A 19,603-nucleotide genomic window follows, 5' to 3' on the forward strand; every position below is an offset into this window, starting at 1 on the left:
GATCCCATTCCATTCATGCTAAGTTTGAATCCCATTCGAGGAGGAATGTTCCTAAAGGGAAGATATTATAAGACCCCAGAAGTTGGGAAGATAAAAAACGAAGTTTAAAAGGGGGAACCATGGAAATTACAGCTTTTCGGCACCAGGTAAACTTCACGGGCCGTAAAGAGGACCATGATCTATGAAGAGGCAGCGTGGTTTCCACAACCCAAGCCTAGGGCCTTGACGTGATACGGTAAATGAAGCATCTGGAGTTACCTCATCCAAGCCTCTTAGCATTTCATTAGGCTTTTCATCGGTAATGATAAATAAATCTAGCAAAAACATTAAAGGATATTGGGACTAAGGGATTTCACATTTCAATAAGAGTCAAATCATTTGAAACATCATCCATTTGTCCAAACATACCTTCTACTTTAAAAACATGGTGGGGGCTAAGACATGACCCTAGCTCACCCTCATAATAAAAGAGCAAGTACAAAAAGGAAATTCAATGATTAGACATAGCATAAGCTAGAAGGGAAATAGGGGTGTTGTTCCCGAATCATGGGAACTCACCAAAAGTGGTAGCCTTCAACGATCAAACTTAACAACGGGGAGGAGAGTGTGGAGCGACGCTAGTCCCTACATGGTGATATCGTGTAGGCAAAAGTATGTGTTAACACATAAAATGTACTAAGTATGTGAGCATGCTATATAATGAAGAACATCAAGACATTTATAAACAATATGCGCAAGTGAAAGCATGCATGAGAAAAGATCATATGAAACCTTAAAACCTTCATTTTGTGGGAAGATGACCATAACGGACATTTAAGACCATCAGAACTATTACATGGAATCCAACATAACCCCCTATGTTGGCACGGGGAGACTACTTGCTGGGTATAACTCCGTCAACTTTAAATATTTCTTTAACTTTAACTTTAATGGGTAATCCTGGATCCACTAGCCTAAAATGGCCGACAAGGGCCCTTATGTTGGCGCATAGTTAATGCAATATGAGACTTTACTTAAGGACCCCTTACGTCAAGTCCCCATCTACATGCTACATTCGGTGCTAGGTCAATCCCACGAAATAACATTTAGATATCGTAATAACATTAGCATTATATAACTTTAACATTAAATTATCATTCGGTGGAATAGCTCATTAAAACATTTCATTTGATTAAATGCGAGAATTATCCTTTCACATTGAAACATTACTTTAGCTTAAGAAGCCCTTTCATCAATCAATCATTTCATAAGACTCCCTTTACATAAATATTTGCCTCATATCATTCATTTGGAGTCCGAAAACTTCATTTCAACTTTACTTAAATCATGAGAAAAACTAGGTGGGTTCTTTTCATAAAACCTTCAAATGCATTTTAAAGAGTTCTTGCATGTATGAGAGTGATGAAATACATCAATTTAGAACATCTCAAAACAACCCACCATTCATAATTAAAACCTCTTTCAAGCCTTCATATAGGCACTTTAGCAAATCATTGTATTCATGCAATTGAGAGTCTAAATACATCAATATAGGTAAATAAACTTAAAATACATCATAATCTATGCATTTAGAGTCATTATATAAAAGCCCATGAAGATTCATCATTAGAATTGAAATATCAAGTTGAGAAGAACTTTTGGGCTCCATGGGTAGAAGGACCCATGGATGGAAACTCACATACCTTGGGAACAAAAAATCCCTATGGAAACTTGAAGAAGAAAGGAGACATGAATGCCTTGTAATGAAAACCCTAACCTTGCCTTGAAATTCTTAGGAGAGTTTGGGAGAAGGGGATTTGAGTGTATTGAGTCTAAGTATGGAGAATGAGGGTTTTAGAGGTTATAGGTTCTTTAGATAGAAGGATTCAACCTCAAAACGACAACATTTAGAATTAAAATATAGGAAAAGACTAAAATGCCCCTTTTAAAATCTAATCGGAATGGGTTTCACAGGGACCCTTCACGGTCCGTGGTGCCCACCACGGTCCGTGTTGGGGTCCCGTGGTAAGGGACTTGGAAAAATATTTGGAAAGTCTCTGAATTTTCACCACAAGACCTCTTCACGGTCCGTGAAGGGCATTAAGGGCCATGAAAGATGGTCGTGGTGTATGTCCTGCAGGTGAACTTGTAGGGTGTCTACCACGAGGACACACCACGATCCGTGGAGGGTTCCACGATTCGTGGTGGTCGTCCGTGGACCCTGCCTTGGGAAGATACTTGAGATTCTTGGGGAGGGGTCAACATGGAGGGCTTCACGGTCCGTGATGCTCACCACGGCCCGTGGTCCTCCATGGTTGCTCATCACGGTCTGTGATGCTTACCACGGCCCGTGATGGCTTCTGTGGTTAGCTCATAGTGCCAATTTTCTACACTTTCTGATAATTCATCCTTTGTTTCCTTGGTTTAGGACTTTTCACATTTCTAGGGTCTTATAGTGGTCCAGCCCTGGAGAATTTGGAAGTTGGGTGAAGGTTCATAACTCATGGTGGACCCCAAGGACCGTAATCCCTTTCGTGAACTCAGCCCCCTAAGACTCTTGGGTAGAGTGAGGATTACGATGGGGACCACGACCTGTTGTGGGCACCACGACCCATGGTGAGAATCATGGTTCGTGGTGGCCCTTCCATGCAGGTGCCCATTTCAGTTAAGGGGTGTTTTGGTCTTTTTCATATTAAGTCATTAATGAGTGTGGATGGTTTTTGGAGGTTTATTCTATCCTATTAACTACCCTAAGCACTTTGAATTCTCTCATTCTCACCCTGACACCCAAATCCCAATATCTTCTCTCTAAAACTCTCTCTCAAGGGTCTTCTTATCCTCAAGCAAATTCAAGAGAAATCAAAGTCAAGTCTCCAATTAAAGATCAAATTAGGGCTTCTTAAGTCTAGGGTATGTGGGAACTCATCCATGGGCCCTTTTCACCCATGGAATCCCAAGGTTCTTCGCAAATTCTCTTTATAAATTATTCTTCTAAAGCCTAGTTTCATGAAATTGCATTAAGTCTTCTTAATTATGATTTATCTTATGATTATTGATCAAATTATACATAATTTACACTATATTGCACGATTTCAAGTTGAATTTCAATGACCTATGCTATATGTTATTTTCAATTATGATTTCCAAGATTTTTGATCATGAATTTCAAAGGATTTCAATGAATGTTTATGAGTGATTATCAAAACTCATGAATGACTCGTGAAAGTAATGAATGATGATGAACTATAACTTCAATGATGTTTCAAACAAGTATTTATAGTGTGAAAGGTAATTCTCACACAATCATGTTAAAGAAGTGAAAGGACACCAAACTGATAGCAAAAATAAAGTGTCTTTGATGTGGGTTTGTCTACAAATAATTAATAAGAATCTATTGTTAGCAATAGTGAAATTTCATTATAGAGGAAGACATGGAATTGAGTCATTTAGGTAAGCATTAAATTACTTTGGCTAAATTATGTAATGTAACTTAATGAACAATAATGTAATGTAGTTATCTCTTCTTTGTTTGCTAAATAAGATTTACATTCACTATTTTAAGGAACCTGATTTTTTTTCTTTATTTTATAAATGCAAGCTTTATTTGATAATGTGTATGTGATTTATAAAAAGTTTATAAATGCAAGCTTTATTTGATAATGTGTATGTGATTTATAAAAAGTTTATAAATGAAAGCATTATTTGATAACTCAACTGCTCCAAGAGACGATGCCAAAGAAACAAAAAACTAATTCCGTAATGATGGAAAAATTTCATTCATTTCCTATGTATTGCAATATGTACAAGATAAAAAACGAAATTAACAGCTGTCCCCTCCTTTCCCACTATGTGGACCAGCTCTTACCTCTTTCTTCCTATTATTTTCTACTCTGCTGGTTGAAGTTAGAGCTAGGTACCTCATTTGCCTCTTTTCTAGTGAGTGCTGCTTGTCTGGAGAGATGTCTGATCGAATTTGTGATGATATAAAGAAGGTTTTCAGTCACCCGAGGATATAACCACAAAAACATCATCAAGGGACCACTTTCTTTGCTTTGATTTGCCTGCTGGGTTAATCACAGCACGTTCTGCAACTGCAATGCGGTATCCAATCACTATCTCCCGTCTTTGACGACCCCTTCTCATGATATCATAGAAGCACAATTCTTCCTGGTCATACAGATAGAACTCGGCTGGCTTGATGCATAATTCATTTCCCTGTATTTCATATAAATGTTGTCAGATTAAACTCATCTAGAGTCGGTCAAAACATCAAACTGAACTAATGTAAACTCCGTAAACAAAGAGCTTGACAGTTGTAGCATCAACAACAACGTGTTTTTTATTCAATTAAGCTTATCACTCACTTCAAAGGGTTAATACATGTGAAATCCATCACAGTATTAAAGCATGCACTCAGTATATAAGTTAATAAGGAAAAACTAATACCTCTTCCGCAAACAATTCTTCTAGCACACGATTAATCTGTTTGTCTTCTGCTACCATTGCAAGTGCCATGCTCACCAGTTCATTTGACAGCACGTAATCACTTATCCTAGAGACTGACACAAGATTTCTTGTCCTAGAGTCCAATATCTCACTTATTATTATTGATCTGTCTGAAGCCTGCTGCATTTCACGAATCCAGGAGCTCTGAGAAAACACCGAATGCCGTAGAGGAACAAACCTAGAATCTTTATTAGGAAGACGCTTCGACTGCATTAAATAACAATTCAGCAAGTACTACAGTGAAAAGCTTAGTTTATATGCCTCAATCGAAAGTTAGCAACAATGACCTGGATATCTCGGATGAGAAGGAGGGTGGCAAGAGACCGCGAATCAGAATGAACAATGGAGTCTTCGACAGATTCATCTGCAAGAATCAGAATCTATTCTCTTAGAGTTAGTAAACGGTGCATCAACAAAAATATGAATTGACGAGCCAAAATACTATCCTTTGGTATACAGTTTTAAATCATAATGATTCTCATCTTTGCTTTTTCTACACTAAGGAAAATCAAGAGCAACTAGCTCACTGCATTTCAGATCCTTAGTAGCAAGACAGCCAAATATTTTGCCTGAATTCAAAAGTGTGCAAAATTACCAAAAGGATTCACCAGCTACCTAGCGCTATGCTACAGCAAATCCAGAAATCATTACTTTTGCCCGGGGAACATTAAAATAAATAAGCATCTTCCGTGCAAACAAACATGACCATGGCTTTCTTCCAACCTTATTGAGAAATGACCTTCATTCATTTTCAGTTTTGCTTTTAGGAGAGTATTAAAGATCTCAAAGTATGAGCACAACTTGAACTTACCGAATCAAAGGTCTCCAGAGGAAGACCCTCTAAATGACGCCTAATCACTGCATTTCCCACATGATGGACAAGTTTTATGTTCTCCAGTCCTGATATATCAAGACCCCCATCAGTCAACTTTTTTTCTCTATCTTTCTCGGGCACCTCATTAAACATCCACAATTCAGACCCTGGAGCCAATAATGCCTCCAGTACCTAACAAACAAGACGTGGAGAAGCCTCTAAAACACATGAATGGTATATATTCTCACTGTTTTTGTTGGTTTCTGAAAAGATGGTACAGCAAAAATAGGTTGGAAGAAAAACTGAAAATGTTTCTCAATAATTTTGTTAAGCATAGAGGACTTATATATAGTCAACTTGAAAACAAATTTGCAGAACAAAATTCAAAAACCTAAATTATATCAACTAGACTAATCTAACGAAATTTAAATTTAAACAAAGACTCTTCCTGCAATTAAACTACTAATTAATTATTCTAGTAATTTAGCAGTTACAGAAGAAAATATTCAACATTTTAGGATTGACACAAGTGTATTTCATTCTTAAAAAGCTTCGAACACAAAAATTGCAATGCAGAGATTTTTAAAGATCACATTAACAGTAACTGGGAATAAAAATAACAAAAAAAAGGAAGAGACTAGTAATTATAAGGTTAATGCTCTCTCTTTAATAGGATCGCCTCAGATTTTCCTTAACCTAATTAATCAGCCTCGGGGGAGAATGATGAAATAAAAATATATGAACAAATAAATTGAGAAATTTATGATAAGGTGAAATATCAATTGTTTAGTGTCGCCTCTTCATAAGAGACTCATAGGCAAGGAAAAGCATGTCTTAGAACCTTGATGGCGACACTAAAACGCATATTAAGCAAGGCGAAGCGCTCAACGTTTTCAGCCTCGCTTTAGGGCTTAAGCACACTTAAATAATGGGGAAGTCCATAGAGCGAATGAAGATTATCAAGAAGAGGAGGATTAATATTGCTTGTGTCCAAAAAATGAAATGAGTAGGAACTAAGGCTTGAGATGTGGATGGGTACAGGTTGTTGTACTCAGGAGGTGCGAGGAATAGAAATGGAATGGGCACAATGGTAGATAGGGAGCTAAAGGAGCAAGTGGTAGAAGTTAGGAGATCAATGATAGGATGACAACGGTTAAGCTAGTCATTGGAAGGTTCAATTGGAATACTATTAGCGCTTACGCGCCACAAGTGGGCTTGGACAAGGAGGACAAGAGGTTCTTTTGGGAGGATTTGGAAAAGGTGGCAAAAGGTATTACCGCGCATGGAGAGGCTTTTTGTAGGAGGAGATTTTAACGGACCCAACGGGTCAACCCGAGGGGTTATGACGATGTGCATGGGGATTTTAGTTTCGAGGATAGAAATGGCGGAGGAGTTGCACTTTTATTTCGCAAAAGCTTTTGGGTTGATGGTAGTCAATTAGAGTTTCCCTAAGGAGGGGCATCTGATAACATTTTGTAGTGCGGTGGCTTAGATTGCATGATTATTAGGAAGGATGACAGAGGTCTTTGTAAAAACTACAAAGTTATCCCGAGTGAGAATCTCACAACTCAATATAAGCTCCTGGTGATGGATTTAGATATCAATAGGACGAGGAAGAAGAGATTCATAAATTGATGGCCAAGGATCAAATGGGGTAGGTTTGACCATGACCAGTGTCGAGGAGATGGGGGAAAAGTTGTTGGTTAAAAGGGCATGGAAGAGGAGTGAGGATGTGTATGGTATGTGGGATAGGACTACTAGTTGCATTAGGATAGCAGCTAGAAAGGTGTTGGAAGTCTCGAGATGTAACTTTGGTCAGCATTAAAGGGATTGGTGGTGGAATGGGGACTTCCAAGGGAAAGTGAAAGCAAAGAAGATGGTGTACGTGAAGTTGGTGAAGCGTAAGAATGAGAAGAAGCAAATAAATAAGAAAATGAATAAGATGGCGACGAAGGAGACAAAGTTAGCGGTTACGATGGCAAAAATAGCAACTTTTGAATGCTTTTATGTAGAGCTTGAATACAAAGGCAAAGATAAGAAGTTCTGTAGACTAGCAAAGGTGAGAGAGAGGAAAGCCCGAGACCAAACCAAGTGAAGTGCATAAAGGACGGAGACGACAAAGTGTTGGTGGAGAAGGCACTTATTAGATGGAGATGGCGGTCATACTTCCATAAACTCTTGAACTAAGAGGGAGAGAGAGCCATTGTGCGGAGGGATTTGGAACATTCTGAGAGGCATTGCTCTTTCGGGTATCATAGGTGTATACATGTTAAGGAGGTTAAGGAGGTTAAGGGTGTTATTCGTAGGATGCGCAGGGGAGAGTGACCTAGTTAGATGAGATTTTGAAGATATTTTGGAAAAACGCAGACAGGGCAGGTATGGAATGGTTGCTTGAGTTGTTTAATATCATTTTTGGGATGGCAAAGATGCCAGAAGACTAGAGGAGTACGATGGTCCCATTGTACAAGAACAAGAGTGACATTCTGAATTCCAACAACTATAGTGATATCAAACTGCTAAGCCACATTATGAAGGTTTGGGAGAGGGTGGTGGAGCACTATAGGCAAAGGAAGAGGGACCTTCAAATGGTATTCATCAACCTAGAAAAAGCTAACGACAAAGTTTTGAGGGAGTATCTATGGAGGTTCCTAGAGGCTACAGGTGTTCCTATGGTGTACACTAGAGCGAGTAAGGACATGTACAATGGAGGCAAGACCCGAGTAAGGAAAATAGTCGGACTCGAGCATTTTCCCAATTGTGATGGGTTTCCCTAGCGATCAACTCTTAGCCCATTTTTATTTACATTGGTGATGAATGAATTGACTCGGGAAAACAAGGTGAAGTGCCATGGTGTATGTTATTTGCAGATGACATAGTTCTGATTGATGAGGCTCGCAGTAGAGGTAACTCTAAGCTAGAGATTTGGCAACAAACCCTAAAGTATAAAGGGTTCAGGTTAAGCAGAACCAAGATAGAATAATTAGAATGCAAATTCAGTGACATAAATCATGACGATATTGTGGAGGTGAGGCTTGATTAACAAGTCATCCATAACAAAGGAAGTCTCAAGCATCTGAGGTCTATTATCGAAAGTAATGGGGAAATTGACGAGGACATCACATATTGTATTGGTGCAAGGTGGATGAAATGGAGGCTCGCATCCGAAATCTTATGTGATAAGAAGGTACCACAAAAATTTAAAGACAGGTTCTACAATGATGGCTAGACAGGCTATGTTGTATGGAACGTAATGTTGGCCAGTCAAGAACTACAACATTCAAAAGTTGAAAGTTGTGAAAATGAGGATGTTGAAAAAAGATTAGAGAAAAAGATACTAGGGACAAGGTAGGAGTGGTCTCAATAGTAGATAAAATGCGGGAAGCAAGGCTTAGATGATTCAGGCATGTGAAGAGGAGATGCAAGAATGCACCAGTGTGAAGGTGTGAAAGGCTGGCTATGAATGGTTATAAGAAAGGCAAAGGTAGGTCGAAGAAGTATTGGAGAGAGGTGAATAAACACATCTCATTGAGGATGTGACCATAGATAGAAGATTATGGAAATCACAGATTAGGGTGGATGGTTTGTTAAGTAGTTAAGAGTTGTTTTGCTTAGTCTTTCATAATAGAAGTCGTATTACTCTAGGAGTTTCTTGTATTATATTTCTGTTACTATTTACTATTTCTAGCACTTCCATTATTGAATTATTTTGTGGTAATGAATGTTCCATTTTTAGTATGTTTTGTCACACTTTCTTTAGCATTTTGTCTTGTCTTCTTCACTCTTGTTTATTTATTTTTTTGAACTGCATTGCAATGCTTTCACTTGCGCTAAGGGTCCATCAGAAATAATCTCTCTATCATGTAGGGATAAGGTCTGCATACACACTACCCTCCCAGACCCGACTTGTGGGATTACACAGGATATGTTAATGTTATTGTTGTGGGATAGAATGTGAAATAAGAATACTTGTATTAGCAATGCAAATATTAAGCTATTAAGGGGCCATTTGGTAGAGTGCATTAGGAAAAAACAATGCTTGTTTGGTACACCTTTTCAACATATGCATAACTAATGCTTGACTCTGTTTGGTATTAAGGTATGTATAACTAATACATCGAAATCCATGGCATTAGTATTGCAAAGGGTTTAATGCATGCATTAGCATGATTAAAGAAACAATTGTCCCTAAAAACCTTTTTCCACATCCTTTCCACCATATTTGTGGATGATATTTTTGTAAACAAATATTTTTTTAGAAATTATGCAATGCATGTTATTTTTAATATATCAAATCAAACAATGCATAAGAAATAATCTCATTGTAACTAACATAAGCATTACTAATGCCACTATTACGAATAAACCATATTTAGCACTATTCTAATACACCCTACCAAACGACCTCTAAGTGATAAAACAAGATATCAATTCATGAGAATCTTTTATTTTATGACTGTGGTGTACGAGATAGCTTTTGCACACCTTGACTAATTCCACGAGATACTTGTCACCTCTCACTAGTAACAAGTATCAGGTAACTCTTTCCACCAAGGTTAGGACAGATGGAAGAATTACCTAGTGTTTTTCTGTCTCTACTGGGATCTGAACCTGAGACTTCATGACTCTTAACCACTAGGCCACACCCTTGCGTGCTCAACTTATGAGAATCTAATTCATGTATAACAATCTCTCAGGGGTTGTTTGGTTGCTAGTTAGAGTTATGCAGGTATTAGTAATACATGTATTAGTTATGAAGGTATTAATAATTCAGGATTTAGTTATGCAGAGTTTAGTTATGCAGGATTTATTTATGCATGATTTAGTTATGCAGGATTAAGTTATGCAGGGCTTAATAAACTCTTTGGGTATTGGTTTGTTATGTTAAAAATTGAATCTGATCTCTTTTCAATCTCCATTTACCATCACTACTATCACTACTGAAACCTTGATCTTTATTGTGAATTATCAGATAAAAATATATTTAGAGGCTTTGGTATATGGGTCGATCTGGGTTATGAGTTTCACTCCAAAATATGTTCGATTAGGGCAAGGTTAGGAAAATTTACAACTTCAATTATTGCAATTTGAATTAGGGGTGTGTATCAGTTGGTTCAGTTTGATTTTAAGTATTATCGCTTCGTTTTATCGCTTTTCGGTATTTAAATACGTTAAACTGATAACCAAACCAATAATATATTTGTTATTGATTTTCGATATTTGGTCTTTAATGGTTCGATTTTTTCGATTTAACCAATAAGAAAATGATTTCAAAATAAATATACGACTTCTCTAACAATTTGACGCGATACAGGCATACAGCAAAACAAGTAAATCAGACATTCTTAGTTGTGTATACTCACAATTCACAACCTTAGCCGTTGCCTAACCCTTGTCGTTTTTGTGCAAACTGTAGCCGTTGTCGTTCTTAGTTCTTTAAATTTTGACATTGTGAACCTAAAGTAATACTAAAGCCTAAAGGCAAATATAGTGTGAATAGTGAAATAGTGTCATATAATGATTATATTAATATCTTCTGTTTGATACTTTGATATTTATGTATGAGTAAAAATTATAGTAAATTATTATAGTCTTAATGGGTTATCGGTTTACCCAATAACCCAATATTAAAAAACCAATAAAGAGCCATAAGTCAATAATTTTTTTATAAAACCATTAAATAACTATTATCCCAATGACCCAATAGAAATAAACAAATAACACTTTTTTTGGTTCAGTTTATTAGTCGGTTTGGTTTTTGCACACCCCTAATTTGAATGGCATTGGGGGATTTGATGGCGTCGAGGTTGTCACAATCATCAGCACCTTTGGATGAGTTTGGCAATGAGAATGGAGAAAGGAGTAATAATGTTAGAGATTCGGACACTGCTAGTAGTAGCTATGTTGGTGGTGAGGTTGCTGATAATGCTATGATGATGTCGACAACTATGGCTTATTTTCCGCAGACAAATGTGTTGTGTGAGTTTAGGCACGATTGTTTTGAATGTTTTCTAAAATGATGTGGAGTATATTTGATTGAAAGTGAAAGGTAAATTTGTCAATTTGTATTTTTATTCAGGTATTAGTTATTCAGATATAACTTATTCCATCTTCTACCCCGCATAAAATAATACATAAATTGACTCATAACTTATCCATGTATTAGTTATGTAATTTTCTAATTTTCCAACCAAACATAGTATTATGTGTGTTGAATTTTATACCTTACACAAAAATGCTACCAAACATGGTAAAACTTATGCAATATTTTATACCTAAATAACTCGACTCTTATCCAGTTACCAAACGGCCCCTTAATTATTAATCACCCATAACGATCCCTTCATTTCTAACTGCTGCATTATAATTACTGTATAACTAGTATGTGAACAAAACAACTCCTCAAGGCACTATACCATGATTCCAGGGACTGAAGTATTCCCCACACACCCTCCCCTCCCCCTAAATCCCTTCTGAAGTGCTGGAAAACCTTGAGAATCTATTACAAACCTGTAACAGTGCACAGTACTTGGACTTTACACAAATATAGTTTAGGTGTGGAATCAATGTCAATCAGATTAATAAAGGGTTGTATACTCTTAGAAAACCTTTTACCCCACTATGTGATTATGGAAGAGGCTACTTCTAAATTCCTGCTCTTTTTTTTTTTTGGTTTCCACCCGGTGTCCGGAGCCCGTGGAGCCCGACTAGATTCGGATCGCGCACTGCAGGGCCCATTCGAGGGTGGCGCTTCCAACAGGATTTTTTCCATTCCCAGGGCTCGAACCTGAGACCTCTGGTTAAGGGTGAAGCAGTGGAGCAGCTTCTACCCTCTCTGTTTTTTTAGACCTTGTTAGTCACATATTCCGACACACACACAGAGACATTGAAAGGAGAAAAGGTGATGAAGATGTAGGGTACCATAATCATATCATCAATATCACGTCTCCAGCCACAAAATAAGATTCTTTCTGGATATTTTGGAGGATCCGTTATCCTAGGGAATAGGCCTTTATTTACCTGCAATACGCAAGCCACTATATAAGCAAATACAGAAACTGAGCCAATGTCAACCATGCATTAGTTGAAATATCATCAGACAAGGATCAGAAATATTGACCTATGGAAGAGAGCAACCAGTAGATTCACAAAATTCAGATTATACAAGCAATGGTGATACACGACTCAATTCCTGTCTTTGTTTAATCATTTAAAATAACTATCAACTATATTGCCTGCAAATAGAACTAATGTTTTACCTTTCTCTTTCTCACACAAGAGAAACGCCTTCAGTTCAAAAAAGGAAATAGAATACTGGAAAGCACCTTAATTTGATGCTAAAAGCTACAATAACCAACACTAGTAAAAATACCTTAACCAAAAACAAACCAACACTAGCAAAAATTATTAGGTAGGAAACAGGTTCCTATACATGATCTTTGCAATTTTTTTGCCAACAAAAACTCCCCCATCTTACCTGTAACTTAAAGGACCACCAATATCAGAAGATATAATCCTCAAGACTATAATAAGAGAGCGTGACCTAAAGGCTAATACCATCCTAATATTTATGCAAGAAAAGTGCTCTATTTACCATCCCAAAAAAAAGTGCTCTACTTCATCTCTATCTTTGTCATATCTTATGATTGTCATACTTTACCAGAAGTGACAAACAATGATAAAGGAACCAACTAACATCACTAGAGCAAAAATAGTTTAAGCTTCATTGTCAAGAAGCTCATGCTAGAAACTCTCTAAAAATCTAGAATACAATGACAACAGTTTAGGATCAACTTTTTTTCCAAAAAAGCTACTTGCACAATAAGAACATTATATTCAAGAAATTACATATATGTAAGATAGTTACTTAGACTAGTTGAATATGTATAGATGTAGTATTGTGTGTACTTATGTCCTCATTGACTAAAGGGGGAATAATAACATATTATTCCCTAGAGTTGTCCCATTTTTCCAGAAGAATACTTAAACTTTGTGGGGGTCCTATAACCTCCCCCCCCCCCACTAAACAATTTCGAAAGTGGTATTATTACATCTTTTCGCGGTCAATCCCAACTTTAACAAAGAGAGCAATGTCACGCACCAATCCTTATTTGCCATGTATCAATTAATAAAAAAAGGGCAGCCCGGTGCACTTAAGCTCCCGCTATGCGCAGGGTCCGGGGAAGGGCCCGACCACAAGGGTCTATTGTACGCAGCCTTACCTTGCATTTCTGCCAGAGGCTGTTTCCAAGGCTTGAACCCGTGACCTCCTGGTCACATGGCAGCAACTTTACCAGTTACTCCAAGGCTCCCCTTCTTGCCATGTATCAATTAATGTTGGCTTTTTTTTCGTTTTTTGTTATGCTTGTTTTATTCCCTTTTCATTTCTTGCCTTTTACCCCTGCCTCTTCTTCTCCAGCCCCCTCCACTTCCCCCCTACCCATAAAGCTTTATTGATCGTTGTGTTACTGTGTAAAGGCTAGAGAGATGTTGTGATATCAAATGCAACATTTCCACCACTCAACCTCTCAGTACCTAATTCAACCTTCACCAATTCACCTCAACTTGCACAGCTATGGCCAATTTGTTGGTTCCCCAGAAAATCCTCCAACATCATGAAAAGTTAGCACAAGAATTTGAGATCAAAGATCTAGGAAAGTTGCAATATTTCTTACAATTGAGGTAGCTAGATCAAATAAAGGAAGATTTATTTCTCAAAGGAAGTATATAACTTCTTGAAAGAAACTGGTATTGACAGGTAGCAAGCTAGCAAAACCACCTACCAGAAGCAATCACAAGTAACAAACAATGGTTTGTCAGTCAGCTGATAAGAGAGATATCACAGGTTGATTGGAAGACCCATTTATTCTCACACTAGACCAGACATAGCTTATTCAGTTAGCTTGGTGAGTAAGTTCATTCATTATCCCCGAAATCCTCATATGCAAGTTGTCTTTCACACTTTGTGGTATCTAAAGTGTGCATAGTAAAAGATTTTCTTTTCTCTAAACATGATCACTTCCTTATAGAAACTTTTAAAGATGCAGATTGTGCTGGATTTTATTTTATTTTTATACCGGATCTTTTGATGACAGAAGTTCTACATCCAGTTACTTAAATAATTAAATTATAACCAATAGATGGTCACCACGTGTTTAAAAAAATTATTCAAATTATTTAAGTAAAATTCTGTTAAAGAAAAGATCATTTTTGGACCCAAAGTTGGATGACAAGGGTATTTTAGACCCAATAAGTGGATGGAGGGCATTTTTTTACATTTTCAATAATTTGAGGGCATTTTAGGCCCTTTTCCGTTCTATCTATAATGAATCAAGGACATCAATGATAGAAATAGTGTCCTTAGAATAGAACTGATTAGACCAAAAAAAGCAGTACGATAAAATTTAGCTTAATCTTCAGCACATAATTCTCTACGCCCTCATAGCACCTAGAATTTCTCTCCTTCCACAATGTCCACCAGATACATGCAGGGATAAGTCTCCATCTATTTCTGTCCTTTGCTACTGAGCCTGCTTCTTCCCAACTTCTCAGAGCTTCAGAAACCTTTCGCAGCATGGTCCATGCTATGCCTTTAAGGTTCAAAATGATACTCCAAATCATGTCTGTGAACTTGTAGGTGTAGGAATAGGTGGTTTACTGTCTCTGCATTCTCCTTGAACATGAAGCATCTAGAGCCCAAGGGCATTCCCCTCTTCATCAAATTGTCTAGTGTGAGGACAACTTCTCTAGCTAGTAACCACACAAAACAAGAAACTTTATATAGGATTTTGGCTTTCCAAATTTCCTTCCATGGCCAATTATGAATCTGGAGGTTGGACTGGTTCATGAGATGATATGCTACATTGGCCCTGTAGGAGCCCTTACTGTTCCCTTGCCACCAAAATGTATCTTCACTAGTTTGTAGTCCTGTGAACTGATCGAGAGCACTAAAAAATCAGCCACTCTCTGGACTTCCTAATCAGTTATATCCCTTCTAAATCTGATATTCCAACCCTGCACTCACCACGTCTCTGCAACTGTTTTGGAGTGATGGAGAGTTATGTTGTCAATATCTGGGAAGACCAGTTTCAGAATACTAATCTCATGCCATTTATCATTCTAAAAGCTGGCTTTGTTCCCATCTACAACTCTAATTTTGGAGTGTCCTTGCAATTCACTCCATAATGCTCTAATGGACTTCCAAAGACTAACCCCATAAGGTGTGATGACTTCCTTGGTCATCCAATTATCCTCTTGCTCATATTTGGGTTTGTTAATTCTCTGGCAAAACTGATGTTGTTCTGAGGTATACTTCCAAAACCACTTCATCCTTAGGGCTTTGCTGTGAACTTTCAGATTCTTGTTTCCTATACCAGCAATCTTCTTGCCACATATAACTGCTTTCCACTTTACCAAATGAAACCTTTTTCTTTCTAAGTTCCCATTCCATAAGAAATCCCTCCTGATGCTATCCAAACTATTGATGAACCCTGCAGGAACAAGGAACAAAGACATCATATATGTTGGAAGGGCATCAAGTGAGGAGTTGATGAGAGTCAATCCCCCTGCCCCCTCCCCTCTTCCTCTAGTTGATACATGGTCCTGAAATACCTTCAAAGAGGACAAGAATAACCCTGAGATGTCTTAGTTGATCCCTATCAGCATCACAAAAAATAAGTGTGTCATCAGCATATTGTAGATACGTCACCTCCATACTCTCCGAAGAATTTTTAGCTACTTCAAAACCTATTATCCATCCATTCACCTTGGCTGCCTTAAACATGTTGTTAAGTCCTTCCATGGAAATCACAAGAGGAAGGGAGACAAAGGATCCCCTTGCCTAAGACCTCTTTGAGATTTAAAGAATTCAACTGGAGCAACATTTATAAGAATGGAAAAGCTGACAGTGGAAATACAGAATTTGATCCAGTGAAGCCATTTGTGTCCAAATCCCATCTTCTCCATCAAGTTGAGTAAGAAGTTCCAATTCACGTGGTCATAGGCTTTTTCTATATCCAGTTTACACAGGATCCCTGGCTTCATATCTTTCATACTGGAATCCACCACTTCATTGGCCACTAGCACGGCATCCATAATCTGTCTGCCTTTGATGAAGGCCATCTGATGACCATCTACAAATTTAGAGATCACCCCCTTCGTCCTTTCAGTGAATACTTTGGAAAATAGTTTATAGATACTACCAATTAAGCTGATAGGCCTAAAATCTCTAAGCTCTTTGGCACCTTTCTTCTTTGGGATAAGAGCAATGAAAGTAGCATTGAAGCTTTTTTCAAAGAAAACATGCTTATGGAAATTGTGGAAAGCCTCCATGATGTCGTGCTTAACTACTTCCCAACAATTGATAAAGGAACCCATAGTATAGCCATCTGGCCCAGTAGCCTTATCAGTAGCACATAACTTCAAACATCTGAGGACTTCCTCGTCTTCAAAGCTTCTCTGTAAAGACTCTTTCTCTTCCCCATTCAAGACTGGACAGTCGGGACATAAATTGGTAGGTCTCCATTTAAGTTCTGATAGAACTCAATGATAGCCTCTTCTATTCTAGTTGGTTCCTCGGTAATTTCCCCTTGTATCATCAGTTGATCAATGTTGTTGAATCTTTTGTGCGAATTGGCTACTTTATGGAAGAACTTGGTATTGGGGCAGGGTGGATGAAATGGAGGCTCGCTTCCGGTGTGCTATGTGACAAGAAGGTGTCACCACAACTTAAGGGCAAGTTCTACAAAGTGGTGATTAGACCGTCTATGTTATATGAGGCGGAGTGTTGACCAGTTAAGGTCTCTCACGTTCAAAAAATGAAAGTTGCCGAGATGAGAATGTTGAGATGGATGTGTGAGCATACCAGGAGCGACAGGATTAGAAATGAGACTATTCGGGACAAGGTAGGAGCGGCCTCGGTGGAAGACAAGATGTGAAAAATGCGACTGAGATGGTTTGGGCATGTGAAGAGGAGAGACACAGATGCCCCAGTGCGGAGGTGTGAGAGGTTGGTCATGGATGATTTCAGAAGAGGTAGGGGTAGGCCGAAAAAATATTGGGGAAAGGTGATTAGACAGGACATGGCGCAGCTATAGCTTACCGAGGACATGACCTTAGATAGGAGGGTGTGGAAGACCCATATTAGGGTAGAAGGCTAGTACATAGTCACGTTATTCTACCTTATTAGTAGGCGCATTAGCGTACTATATTTTCTTGTGCTCTGATTTCTGCTATTATCTTTCTATTACTTTCTGTACTTTGATTACTTTATTTTATTTGTATCGCTCTCGTTATTTTCTTTACCGTATCGCTTTGAACTTCTTAACCTTATCTAACCTTTTTTAATGCTTTTATTTAGCCGAGAATCTCCCGGAAACAGACGTCCTATCTTGGTAGAAGTAAGGTCTGCGTACACTTTACCCTCCCCAAACCCCACGTTGTGGGATTTCACTAGGTTGTTGTTGTTGTAGTTTGCTTGAGTTTGTGGGTCATACCGAGTCTTTCCTAATAGACAACATTTAGTCATGTAGAGGATTCACAAATGGCCAGTCAATATGCTCTTTATGTCATGTATTCGAGTTTTGACCTTTGTGTCTGTAAGACCCCGAAAGTTGAAAATTCAAAACGAAGGAAAATTTCAAGAGAAATGGACTGTCCCAATGCCTACGAGTCGTAGGAACTCCTACGGGTCGTAGGAGTGACTCATAGGGTTGACCCTGAGGGTTGGAAAATTTGGTAAGTATGGAAGTGAATCCACAAGTCAAGGTTACGACTCTTACAAATGGTGACGACTCGTAGAGTGAGTCGTAGAGTTGATCTCTGATTTTGTGAAATTGACAAACCTCAATACTTTCGAAACAACTCAACAGGACGAGTCATAGGATGTTAAGAGTCGTAGAATGGACGCATAGGATTGGGTCCTGAGTCCTGATTTTTGACTAAGTGAAGAGGGAAATGTCGATTTTGTGAAATTGACAAACCTCAGTACTTTCAAAACAACTCAATAGGTTGAGTCGTACGATGAGTTACGAGTCATAGAATGGACTCATAGGATTGGGTCCTGAGTCCTGATTTTTGACCAAGTGAAGAGGAAAATTGGCAAGTCATTTGTATGACTCGCAGGAGAGTTGACGACCCATAAGGATGAGTCGCAGGGACCAAGTTTCATTCCAATAGCCTATGATTTTGGAGTACTACTTTGACGACTCATATTGTGACCCGTAGACTAAATAACGAGTCGTAGAAGCCATCCGTAGTGTCGTAAAGGGTGATTCTTAATTGTGCATAGATGTTAAGGTCAATTCTTAAGTGTGGGAATAGATTTGGAGATGTTTTAAGGTCACAAGAACCCTCTACCACAAAATTGAGTTGAAAGCTTCCTTATCGATGGAGTTTTGGTGAAAGATTTTACTTGGGTCAACTTCAAACAATCACATTTCCTAGAATATAAAGAATTAGGTAGCCCATGACTATCAAATTAAAGGTCTTTGAGTCCACTTTCCAACGCCACCAAGTTTGACTTATTTGGAGTTCGAAGTAAAAAGGTATGACCGTTTTACTAAAGACTGCCAAATAAGAAATTTTACGACCTTGAATTATGACTTGTAGGAAAAAGCTACAAATCGTAGAAATGTTTACGACTCATAAAGATGAGTCGTAAACAAAGATCAGAGGCTCATTTTACAGCTTTTTTCAAGGGTTGCCAGGACGAATTTGGTCTACAACCCATAAACTTTTTGACGACTCATAAAGGTGATTCGTAGGGTCTTCCGATCAGATTTCATGAGGGGTTGTTTGATATGGATGATTTATCAAGGTCCTTATATGAAGGTATGAAAGTAGCTTTAAAGTGTATTGGTGGGTTGTTTTAAGATGTTTTAAGTGATGTATTTCCATTACTCTCATGCCTACTATCATTGCTTTAAATGATTTGAAGGTGATTGAATAGAACCCACCTAGTTTAACTATGTTTCAATGAAGTGTTGATTTTAGAGCTTTGACTTCAAAATGAATGTTTTATGAAAACAAATGTTTATGATCAAAAGGAATCTTATGAAATGAAAGAATGATTGATTGATGATTAAAGAGCTTCTTAGCCAAAGAATGGATTTCATGTGATAAGGACAATTCTCACATTTGAATCAATAAAGGTTTTAATGAGCTATTCTACCGAATGATGATTTGAAGTCTCAAACTATATGTATGCTTATGTTATTATGATATATTATTTTTTGGAATTTGACTTAGCACCGAATGGGGCATTGAGGTGGGATTCGGTAAGGAAATCCTAGTAGCAACCCCTTGTAT

The 19,603-nt window shown here is 38.0% G+C and overlaps 1 protein-coding gene across 2 annotated transcripts in view; it reads right to left on the reverse strand.

Moving 5' to 3' along the window:
- Positions 1–3,711: 3,711 nt before the first annotated feature.
- The window catches only part of LOC129876414 (ion channel DMI1-like), a 28,394-nt gene continuing 12,502 nt past the window's right edge, over positions 3,712–19,603 (reverse strand). The window contains exons 8-12 of one of the 2 annotated variants that reach the window (XM_055951853.1): positions 12,218–12,316; positions 5,297–5,491; positions 4,773–4,865; positions 4,426–4,692; positions 3,712–4,194 (exon numbers count right to left, since the gene is read on the reverse strand). In XM_055951853.1, coding sequence (XP_055807828.1) covers positions 3,976–4,194; positions 4,426–4,692; positions 4,773–4,865; positions 5,297–5,491; positions 12,218–12,316 — 873 coding nt within the window. In that variant the 3' untranslated portion in view covers positions 3,712–3,975. Of the gene's footprint in view, positions 4,195–4,425; positions 4,693–4,772; positions 4,866–5,296; positions 5,492–12,217; positions 12,317–19,603 lie in introns of those variants that run through there. The other variant, XM_055951854.1, reaches the window with a different exon arrangement.

The sequence above is a fragment of the Solanum dulcamara genome, chromosome 12 (genome assembly GCF_947179165.1).
Source record: "Solanum dulcamara chromosome 12, daSolDulc1.2, whole genome shotgun sequence".
Taxonomy (NCBI): domain Eukaryota; kingdom Viridiplantae; phylum Streptophyta; class Magnoliopsida; order Solanales; family Solanaceae; genus Solanum; species Solanum dulcamara.